At 36.9% G+C, this 12,462-nt stretch overlaps 2 protein-coding genes across 4 annotated transcripts in view; one reads left to right on the top strand and one right to left on the bottom strand.

Annotated features, from left to right (window-relative positions):
* Window positions 1-12,462, bottom strand: part of LOC146397788 (uncharacterized) — a 797,689-nt gene that overhangs the window by 327,771 nt on the left and 457,456 nt on the right. The gene's annotated exons all lie outside the window — the stretch shown is intronic.
* Window positions 442-4,231, top strand: LOC110256237 (olfactory receptor 5H2-like). The gene has a single exon (XM_084989096.1). The coding sequence runs from the start codon at window positions 1,506-1,508 to the stop codon at window positions 2,433-2,435; it is 930 nt and encodes a 309-aa protein (XP_084845222.1). The 5' UTR covers window positions 442-1,505; the 3' UTR covers window positions 2,436-4,231.

Below are 12,462 nucleotides of genomic sequence, written 5' to 3'. Positions count from 1 at the left end.
AATTCTCTAACTCTACGTGCAAGGGCAATGGGGAAGTCAGTTTCTGGCTGTTTTTGGCTCCTACAGTAGGTGTTAAACTGCCAGCAGAGTATGGGTTAGAAAAGATGGTCAGATTTGGCAGTCTTGAAAAGACATACATCCTCTATGGCCACTTTAATATGCTTTCTTAGGTTTTGTTCCTCATTATTCTTTTTACTTCATGCACACTCTTCAATTGATAGTTTACAATTAAGTATGGCTTAAGACACTCTCAATCACTCCCAAGTCACTATTTCTATTAAGCTCTACTAGACTCATACCACAAATCATGTATCCCCCAAATGTTCAGAGGGCATAATCTCCACAAACTGTCCACCGCCTCTGAGTTCTCAATCAATTTTTAATGAAAACCTATCTGGTCACCAAATGCCTCATCTATCCTTCACTTACTACCACCTTTTTTTTTTTTTTGGTCTTTTTTCTTTTTAGTGATGCACCCACGACATATGGAGGTTCCCAGGTTAGGGGTCTATTCAGAGCTATAGCTGCCAGCTTACACCACAGCCATGGCAATGCCAGATCAGAGCAGCTTCTGTGACCTACACCAATGCAGGATCCTTAATCCATTGAGCGAGGCCAGGGATTGAACCTGCAACCTCATGGTTCCTAGTCAGATTCATTTCTACTGCACCACGATGGGAACTCCACTGACTGCCTCTTTCACATCCAACATGTCACCAATGGAGTGACTGTACATTCTTAATTCCTTTGCATCTATCTCCTCATCATTCTCATCACTGTCAATATCATTTCACCTATACACTAGGTACTTCACAGGATTTTGAATTTCTTCAGGAACAATTAAAAATGTAAATTATTAGATTTAATTCTTTACACACTAAACCAATCTTGACAGTAAAACCTCACAATCTATATTTTGCACAAAAATTTGCTTAGACAATTCTGATGTGTAAACTCGTTTAGAAACCAGTAGACAAGAGTAACAGATCCCTGACCAGTATTCCTGACTATAATTTCCATACCCTGCAGCCTAGTTTCTATACTACCATAATGTATTTTTAAAAAAAAAAATCCTTACTGTGCCATTCCTATCTCTCATTTTCAGTGCATACTTACATCCTGATTTATTATTGTTCAAGATCCTTTGCATGCCCTTCAATTCATTGTATTACCCAAGCCTTTCAAACTTACTTTTCTTTGATCAGATAGTCCTTTCCCAGACAGAGAATTCCCTATAACACTCCATAATATTCCCATAAATTTGGAAGATATTTAGAATGTCTTTCATTTTTAAATCTGTTGACTCTTTCACGGTTTTTGGGTTTCAACAATCATTTAAGTCCATCCTCCCAAATAAATCCCATATTATGTATGTAATAAACAAACTTAAGAGGGAATTATGATATGCATTTTTGTCTCTGTTCTCCAATATGTTTATATTATAATTTTTCAGTGACTTTTCCTTTGATTTACCCCATTTATTTCAGGCAACACCTAGTGAGGAGATGGAAAAGGGAAATACAACATTGCTGACAGAATTTGTTCTCACAGGACTTACATATCAACCAGAGTGGCAAATCCCCCTGTTCCTGCTGTTCTTGATTATATACCTCATCACCCTCATGGGAAACCTTGGTCTGATTGCTCTCATCTGCAATGACCCTCACCTTCACATCCCCATGTACTTATTCCTTGGGAATTTGGCCTTTGTTGATGCTTGGTTATCATCCACAGTGACCCCCAAGATGCTGGTCAACTTCTTTACCAAGAACAAAATGATCTCTTTCACTGAATGCCAAGTACAATTTTTTTCCTTTGCAGTCTGTATAACCACAGAATGTTTTTTGCTGGCAACAATGGCATATGATCGCTATGTGGCCATATGCAAACCATTACTGTATCCAGTAATTATGAACAATAGACTATGCATTTGGCTGTTAATTTGGTCATTTTTAGGTGGCCTTTTCCATGCCATAATTCATAATGCTTTTTTATTCAGATTAACCTTCTGTAATTCCATCATAATACATCAATTTTACTGTGACCTCATACCATTGTTTAAGATTTCCTGTACTGATCCATCCATTAATTTTTTGATGGTATTTATTTTCTCTGGGTCAATACAGGTGTTTACCATTTTAGTTGTTCTTGTCTCTTACACACTTGTCCTCTTTACAATATTAAAAAAGAAGTCCATGCAAGGCATAAAGAAGGCCTTCTCCACCTGTGGAGCCCACCTCCTATCTGTCTCTTTATACTATGGGCCTCTTCTCTTCATGTATGTGCGCCCAGCATCTTTACAAGCAGATTCTCAAGATATGGTAGACTCTATATTTTACAGCATCATAATTCCTGTATTAAATCCAGTTATCTATAGCTTGAGAAATAAGAAAGTTATAGATTCATTAACAAAAATGTTGAAGAGAAATGCTTAGAACTCATACTAATACCAGTCTTCCTTCATTTAAACAGTCATATAACTGTGGAGATTAGATGTCGCTATGTGTTGATTAGTGTTCAAAGTTTTTTCCATTTACTATTGCCTTAGAGTTTTAATGCCTTAAGGTGGAAGTATTAGTAAACATCTTACAGTACATACATATGCTATTAAAAACTTAGAAAACACAGAATAATTTTTAACCAAGTACTCATCTCATACTAGAATAAATGAAGAGAATAAATTATTGTTAAAATATTTTATGCATATGTTATCAATGTGACTTGATATATGCACTAAGCACCATGCTAGTGTAATTACCTTGAAAATAAATATACATATGATGTATTTGAGAGTACTAGAACCATGCAACCTGGAGATGCATACTACCTATTACTCATACTATATACCACAGTGGAGCCAGGATTTTATTTGAGAGAACAGAAGTCTGTCCCAATGAGGCAGGAGATATATGGGCTTCTGGATAGACATTTACAACTAGCCTCTTGTTTATACTTCTTGAAGCAGGAGATAGGTGGTCTCTGGTATAGACATTTATGACCAGCCACCTATTTATACTTCGAGTTAGAAATAATAACAGGAGCAAGATAAATAACCAGAATTTGTCTTCTATGGATACCTTAAACAATGGTAATGTCAGGGGCAGAGAGAAGGTTAAGTCCTGCTTGGGCAAAAGATCACATACTTCCTATCCTTGGGGTTAAGGAGACTGACACATGTGGAGAAAGATTCCTAGGGTCAAAAAGGGAGAGGATGTCAGTTCATGATATGTCCTGATACCATCCCATAATTCTTCACTCTGGAATCAATCTTGGCCCAAAAATGTTCATGTATATTGTGGAGGGCCCTGCGTCTGGTCAGCTATGAGAAGTAAAACAAGATAATTAGCCAAAGGAAAAGAAAGACCTGGAAGAACTGTCCTGCCTGAGTGAATTAAATCACCTCTCTGGCATGCTTCTCTTTCAAGGGAATACCCACAACCACACTTTTCCTTTGGGTGTGCATTACTGCTTTGCTTCTGCCTTAGAAAAATAGACCACTTCTTTGTGTGCTCTCCCACATGTTGTAATGGGATTTTAAGAATAGAATTGGTACCTGCTTTTAGGAGCCTTTGCCACCTTGAAACATTCTTGCTTTCTATAGGAGGCAAGAATCAGGACAATTCTGCTTTTAGCCTCTAGCTGCTCTGGTGGCTGGTATTCCCATTTTTCACCCAGGCTGCACAGGTTTAACTTATGAGCAGATAATTAAGATCCCATTTCAAGCCATCACTCCTTGCTGTCTCCCTGAAATCACCAAGACAGTGAGAGGAAAACTTCTCTCTCACTGATTCAGAAAGCTAAGAGATGAGACGGTGGATTTAATTAGGATGGACCTGGGAGGAAAAAGTGACAGATTAGGGAGGAAATGGTTTCTATTATCTAACTATTTTAAAATCTTGAAACTGAATAGAAAAAAAGAAGGAATATGTAAAGTTTACTGGACTATGCTGTTGAGAGCAAAAGTCTTCAGGTAATGTTAAGATCATATGATATCAGAGCAGTCAGTGGGTACCCAAGAAAGACATGAAAATGAGCAAGAGTTTGAGTGTTTTGTGCTCCCAAAAACTTAAATGTCACCTTTTGTCTCACCATATACTCTATGAATAAGTGATTCATCTTTAGGTTCATCTCTGACTTTTTCAACCTTATCACTGATTTATATACTACTGACAACACACTCATCCTAAAACTACTCACATCTGTAATTTACAATTGTCTTCTTACTTCTCCTATATCCTGTTTCTATTCTCTTACTTCTCAAACATTGCAAGTTATTTTATGAACAGAATTCTGAGTAAATAATAACCGTCTTCAATCATGCTTAGTGGATTATAATTTCTACTATATAATATGTGTATATATGGTATACATATTCAGAATTTCATATATGTGAATGTATATGTAATTTGCTCACATATTTATAGATTACATGATATATAACCATGTATATAGATATAGCTCCGTCTATATATAGATGTACTGCCCTATATTTGCTTATGTTGACATTATTTAAAGTCCTTCCCCCCAGTCTTGATTTAACTCTGAAGTATATTCTTCTAAAATTGTCCTAATAGACTCTATGTTGTATCCAAAATGAATTAATAAAGCCATTCTGAAACACCTTCCTCTCATGTACATGGTTTTATTCTTTCAGGTGTCTGCATACAGGTGCTCCCCTCAGATGGATCTGTCTCCATCTGAGATTGTAATGTTCCTTTCTTCAAGGTCTACCTAAATATCACAGCTTCCACAATGCATTTCCAGATTACCTCAAATAGAATAGGAATGCTTCCTCGTTTGTACCTTTGAGTAGTTTATTTGTAATTTTAGGCCAAAAATAAATTTGCATAATACTCATTTTTGGCCTGAAAATTTACACTGCAATTTAGAAGACATAATATTCTTTCAGTCTTTTGTAGCTCATAGCACAGTTGCTTACATTCATGAGGTTCTATGCAAGTATTTATGAAATATAAAAATGAAATGAATCTGATAACACAAATATAGCAAATGAAGAAGGACTCTGTCACTTGTTCACTTGTTTTCAATCTTGTACGAAGCCCAGGGAGATTACTGGTCCTGGGATGGCTACTATATGCCAGATCACCTTCTTAAGTTTCTTTCAAGACCATCACAAGGATCATATACCTAAAGTGAATTAATCTTGTTCTTATCATGAAAATTAATTCATGGACATATTCAAAGACCGTTAGTTAGATGTCTGAATTAAAGAAACAAACTATATAAGTATTTACAGAAAATAGCATTATTACATATTTCTGGAGGTGCAGGTCACAATACCGATTAGGTCATCTGATTTCTTTTTGCAACCTGAGGGATATTCCCAAACCACAGAAAGAAATAGGTGCATCCAGTACAAAAGCTTTTTTTATTCTTTAGTAGAGAATCCATGATAATGCATTTGTTCTTAGCTTGCCAATTTCTGTTGCTGTATAACATTCCCATGGTTCTGCCTTTTATCCTGTAAGTTGTCTAATCATTTGTTTGTGCATTGTCATGACCCAAAGACTACATTGCTAATATAAGCAACTGGTGTGTATTTCTTTGAAATTTATAGAAATGCTTCACTAATTGGCCTTGTGTTGAATGAAAAGGGTGACAGCAAGCTTAGTATATGAGCATGGTGTGCTTACCTGCCAAGTCCTTTTTTTTTTTAAGTTAGGTGGATACTAAAAAAATGGTTAGGTGGATATTAAATTGGGGGTCTCAGAAATCCAGTCTCCTATGTAGCTTTCTTTTGAACTTGTCTGTTTAATGTAGAGATTCTACTGCTTTTACATGTTTTTCATAAAAATCCCAACTAATTTATGCCTTCCAAAAATTTACCGAAATCTCTTCACTGATATGTTCCCGTTTACACTTTGGTTTTATATATATATGTACATTTTCATTTTTGTGTATCATATATGTCATTTCAGTGGCATGTTTGGAAAGATTTAAAATATAAACCTATATGAATACCGTATTTTGTTTACAGTGTTCTGTCCATTTTCTACTATACAGCATGTTGCATATTTCCATAAAAAGAAACTAATGTGATATATGTATTACTTAACGGTCTTTAAATGAAAAATATAACATTACAATGCTAAATTCATATACTGCCTGGAACACTGATAATATTTAACAAAACCACCCTCTGTAAATACTAATAATATAATAGAAATACTCTTTATAATCAAAATATACAGATTTTTCATACGTTGGAGAGTTAAAAGAGTTCATAGTTCCTCTCTATGTATATGTAGAAACATTTTTTCTCATCATTTTATAATACCTTGTGCAGTTGAGAATTCCTGACAACATTATGCTAGGCTGTGTTTAATGAGCCAATATACTTAAAATTAGGTAGAAACAAATACCATCAGATTATAACAGTATTTCTCATTCAGAATTGTGAACTAGCTGTAGCATAATTTACAGGGTATAGGCTATATATTAGGTATATATGAATCCCCCTGTACTCCAGTCTTCCTTTTTTTGTTGTTGTTTTTCTCTAATAGAGTGGTTCTTAAAGTTTAGTGTGCCTTGGAATCACCTGGGCAGCTTGTGGAAACAAACACTAGCAGGCTCTGTCATGAGAATTTCTGTACAAATGTTATTGTTCTTGTTTTGGGACTGTATGAAATAACTACTCTTTTTAATATTCAGTGAAGTAAATATTTTAAAATCAAGATGTTAGAGACAAGTCAAAATGGGGTTTCTATTCCCTACTTAAAAAGCACTGTGTAAATATCCTAAAGATATCCACTCTAGGTTTTATACTTTCCTTCTAATTTTAGGCAGTTGGCTAAAGATTTTTTTTGTCTTTTTTTTAGGGCCACACCCATGCACATGGAGGTTCCCAGGCTAGGGGTCAAATAGGGGCTGTAGTGAAGGCCTGTACCACAGATAGAGCAATGCAGTTCTAATCCCCATCTATGATCTACACCACAGATCATGGCAATGCTGGATCCTTAACCCACTGAGCAAGGCCAGGGATTGAACCTGCATCCTTATGGATACAAGTTGGGTTTGTTAACCACTGAGCTAGAATGGGAACCCCCTGGATACAGATTTTAATGGGGCATATTTTCCAAAGAATGAAGTATTGTGGACCTTTTTATAAACTTTCCTTGGGGAACCTGACTGACAGTATTGATAGCCAATCCAAATCCCATTGTATCATGTTGATAAAGCTAATGGGAGATATATCTGTTAACCATAAAAATTAGTTGTAAGGCTATATAAACTTCTGGACCTTTATTCTTTTTCTTTTTCTTTATTTTTATTTTTATCTTTTCATTATAGCTGGTTTACGTGTTCTGTACATTTTCTACTATACAGCATGTTGACCCGGTTACATATACATGTATATACTCATCAGAAGTAATTAGACATAATTCCCAGTGCTATACAGTAGGATCTCATTGCCCATCTATTCCAAAGGCAATGGCCTGCATCTATTAACCCGAGACTCCCAGTACATCCCAATCCCTCCCCCTCCTCCCTGGCAACAACAAGCCTGTGCTCCAAGACCATGATTTTCTTTGTTGTGGAAAGGTTCATTTGTGTAGTATCTTAGACTCCAGATATAAGTGACATCATATGTTATTTGTCTTTCTCTGACTTACTTCACTCAGTATAGTCAAGACATGGAAACAACCCAAATGTCCATTGACAGATGATTGGATTAGAAAGATGTGGTATATATACACAATAGAATACTACTCAGCCATAAAAAAGAACCAAATAATGCCATTTGCAGCAACATGGATGGAACTTTGACCTTCATTCTTAAAGAAATTTCATTTGTGAGTTATTCCTTATGTTATGACAATATGATGATATCTTGTTTGAGAAGGTTCTAAATCAGCCTTATTTAAGGATAATGGCTAGCAAGTCCATTGTATTTCTCTCTGTTTCTTAATATAAAAACATTCACTAAATCTACAGTGAGTCTTGGTATTAGTCAGGATTGTCCAGAGTAATAAAAATAACAGCATGGATATATATATATATATCCATACCCACCCCCCACAATATATAGATTAATCTAGATGAATTTATATCTCTATTATATCTACATATATATATATATATATATATATATACACACACATGTTTGTTATAAGATACTGTGTTACATATTTACTGATGCTAAGAAGTCCCATCATCTGGTATCAGCAAGACAGAGACTCAGGGAAGCTGATGGTAGTTATAAAGCTAGAGAATAGGAGGGCTAATGGTATAGATTACTGTTCATGTCTGAAAACCTGAGAATGAAGAGCACTGAGGGCAAAATAAGATTCATAATTCTAATTAATCAGTCTTCCTCTACCTTTTTGTCCCACTCAGGCCCACAATGGGGTAGATGATGGCCAACAAAGGGCTGGCCATCAACTTTACTAAACTTTAATAGAATTATCCTCAAACACACAAATAAAAATAATGTCTAAACAGATAGATAGGCATCCCTAGGCCATATCAACTTGACACATAAAGTATTTCCAGTCTCCCTGTTGCCAACTTGGTGCCCATACACAATCCTTAAACTGTAAATAAACTTTAAGTGAAGACAATAGCACACCTAGGCCAAGGTGGCAAAGCAGGAAGACTGTGAGCTCATGCTCTCTCATGGACACACAAACATTAAAACTCTTTAGGGAACAACTATTAATGAGAAAGACCAGAATCAACCAGGATAGATCTTCTACAACTAAAGATAAAAAGAAGGAATCCCCACAAGACAGAAGGGGGAACAAGCAGTTGTATAGTCGAGACACATGCTCCTCAGTGAGTGATCCACAACTGGGAGAATAATTACAATTGCAGAGGTTCTCTCCAAAGAGTGAAGGGTGAGTCCCACATTAGGCTCCCCACCCTGGGCATTTTACATCAGGAAAATGAGTTCCCAGAATGCTTGACTCTGAAGGCCACCAGGATCACTTTTGGATGATCCAGAGTTTGGGCTATAAAGATTCCATTCTTAAAAGTTCCATACAAAATATCACACAGGAATGTTCACCAGGGGGCTTAGGACCTGGACCCACACACCAGCACACAGGCATTAAATATGGAGAGCCCCAGGCCTCTGCAGTCAGAGAGCCCAGGCCCCAGCTCCATCCACCAGTGAGAAGGCACAAGCCCTAGGGAACTCCAGGGAAAGGCCCAGTCTACTGTCAGACTGAGAATGAATATTGTTAAACTAACCATGACATCCAAAGCAATTTCTACAGTCAAGACAATTCTGATGAAATACCAATGACAATTGCCACAGAATCAGAACAAATAATTTAAAAATTTGTATGGAAATACAAAAGAGCTCAAATAGCTAAAAAATCTTAAGAAAGAACAAAGCTGCGGTAACATACGCCCTCATTTCAGACAATATTACAAAGCTACACTAATCAAAACTGTATGGTACTGGCATGAAAACAGACACATAGATCAGTGGAACAGCAAAGAAAGCTCAGAAGGTGAGGCACCACTTCTGTTTCTACCCTTGATTCCAATACTATGTGTTGATTTAAAATATTACAGTTTTCTGAAGAAACTTGAGTTTTCATGGTATTGTCATCCAAGAAGTGCTATAACTAAGTTCTAAAAGTCTATTCAACCATTCTCTTGAACTAGCTGCTGCAGGATTTCTAGGGAACACAGTAAATAAGCTAATTTCATAATAATTGAGTCATTACCACACTTCATTTGCTGTGAAGTCAATTCCTTGATCAGAAGCAATGCTGTATGAAATATCATGACAGTGGATGAAAATTCTCTAGGTCCACAGATTGGTGTTTTGGCAGAAGCACTGATGACAAGGAAGGAAGGAAAATATGTATCTAGAGTGTCTATTCTCATAAGAATAAAACACTGATCCTTTCAGGATGGAAAATTGTCCAAAGTAATCAATCTGTCACAAGATAGCAGGATAATCACCCCAAGACTAGTACATTATAAGAGACTTAGTATTGCTTTCTGTGCTGGCAGATGGGGCACTCAGAAATGGCCTTGCAAAGCTGGCCATGCTGAATGGAAATCCATGTTGCTGAGCCCAAGCATAACTTCCATTTCTGCTATCATGGCCCATTTTTTAACAGGCCCATTTAAGGAGGAGAGGGATTCCTGAAGAATGATGTTGATTGTTGTCCAGAGACTGAGTTATCCTAGCCATTTGATTTTTAAGGTCGTTCTTTGCTGAAGTCACCCCTTTAGTGAACATTCATGTGGGACAAAAATATCAAGGGTTTATGCATTTAGAAGGATCCATCCATATATTTCTTTCACAGGTTTCTTTGGTATAATTTTTCAATATCATTCTTCAAAGTCCCTTACCCTCCAGCTAAACCACTGGCTAAAGCCCATGATCATTATATCATCATAAATCTTCTTCTAGGTAGAACACTCAAAGTTTTGCCCAGTATGAGGATATTCCATCACGACAGTCCTACATGGATGTCACAGAGAATGTTGATAGTGCTGCAGTTGTCCACTCTCAAAAGGTGTTGGCATGTGGTACAGATTCATTGGTAAATCAGGGTCCAGGTAATATATTTCTCTATTTATTACAGAGAACACTGTCCACACCATCATGAGGCCATAGTGCAGGCTGGGATAGAGAAACTTACTGGTGCCCTCAGGGCTTACTCAGACCAGAGAGTGAACGTACCACTTCCACTTGATAAAGGAAAACCCTGTCCTGCCCATTTTATAGCTTGGTGGGCCATGTAACACCAAGTTCATGAAATGCAGCTCTGATCCCATAGAAAACTCGTGGCCCATGGTTAAGCATTCAGTCCCCTTAATAAGGCCCAGTAGCAGACCAATAGTTGTTTTTCTTACAGGGAATAGTTATTGGCAGTGAATGGCAGGGCTTTGCTCCAAACATAAGTCTGTCCAGATTTTAACCTACAGACACCCCCAAGGCTCTAAGCAGCATCGCTAGCTGCTACTACCACTCTGACCACCATTCTCTGTGCTGGGTCATGTGGCTCAAGTGGCAGAACTGCTTGCACTGCAGCCCTTATCCTTGGCAAATCCTTCTTCTATTTTGAGCCCCACTTAAACCTAGCAGCTTTTCTGGATACTTGTTAAATGTGTTGCAATAGCACACCCAGAGGCAGATGGTGTTGCCCGATAATCCACAGATGGGCACTAGGTGTTGTGCCTCTTTGTGGTTGTAAGATGTGGCAGATACAAAACCTTATCCTTCCCCATAGAAGGTATATCTTCCCATGACCCAGACTAGTGAACCCCTAGAAATGTCACTGAGTTAAATGACCCTGGATTTTTGATAGATGCATTTTTCACCTTCTTGCTGCAAATGTCTACCAATAAGTCTACAGGAGTTGCTATTTCTTGCTAAGTCGAATCAGCATGGTGAACCAGTGTGATATTTACACCAGGGAAATAAATCAAGATCCTAGAGAAAACTCATATATTTTGCAACTTACAAATTTTTATAAAAGCCTTGTATCTGGGATATATGGAAAATTCTCAAAAGACTATAACAAGAAACTATACAACTTGATTAAAAATGGGCAAAACCTTTGGACAGATTTCACAAAATAAGATATATATGTTAAATAACTTAAAACTATGCTCAATATAATAATACCAGGGAAAGGCAAAGGAAGAGCATAATGTGACAACATGACCCACCTATTAAAATAACTATAATTGAAAAGACTAGTCATACTGAAAACTTCAATGAAGACCTCTGTATTAATCCAAAGGCAGGAAAATGAGTTAAAAGATAATGACACAAAACTGACAGGGATAGTAAATTTACGTCAGGTATGGGTTATTTCGAAGCTACTAATAGACATTCCATTATTTATGCCACCCATCTGCTGAGGTTTCAGTAACTTGTTTTTGGTCGACAGAGTTTTTTTTCTTGCATTTTTTAGTTTTCACTAGCACACTTCTAAGAACACAGGATAATGAATTAATGAATTTACTAAAGTCGATGTCCTTTGCTTTCCCCCATCAGGCAATATAGTTCCAAATACAGATTAAATATTTTCCTATTTTCAGAATCAAAACAAAATATTACCATTTTTGTATTATACTATTTTGACACAAATAATGTCATTGTATTTCTTAATGAAAGTTTAATGGCAAAGTCTCTGCTGATAATTAAAGTCAAATAGGAACCTGTGGCCACTAGGTTTAAAATCCCTCATTGGATAAAGAACGAAGTCTCTGATTTAGCCTCTAGCTCTTCTGAGATCCCACCCATGCTGGCCTCCCTTGTCTGTTCTGTCTCCACTTTGCCTCTCTCTTTGCACACCAGCTGCATTTTCCATTTCTTGTTGTTTTTCTGAAATAATTTAGTTCTTACTAAGCTGGCTTGCAAATGAAGGAAGACCCAGAGGATGGCAAATGTCCAGAGGCATTATCTTGTTAGAAATGAAGAGCTTCAGGCCCCACCCTGACCTAGTGAAACAGAATGTGAATTTT

This window comes from Sus scrofa, chromosome 13, assembly GCF_054392235.1.
Source record: "Sus scrofa isolate SSC_HxYL_T2T_F1_AM1 chromosome 13, Sscrofa_HxYL_maternal_Yorkshire_Landrace_v2.0, whole genome shotgun sequence".
Lineage (NCBI taxonomy): Eukaryota > Metazoa > Chordata > Mammalia > Artiodactyla > Suidae > Sus > Sus scrofa.
The sequence above is the reverse complement of the archived record's forward strand: the minus strand, read 5'-3'. Positions and strand labels throughout refer to the sequence as shown.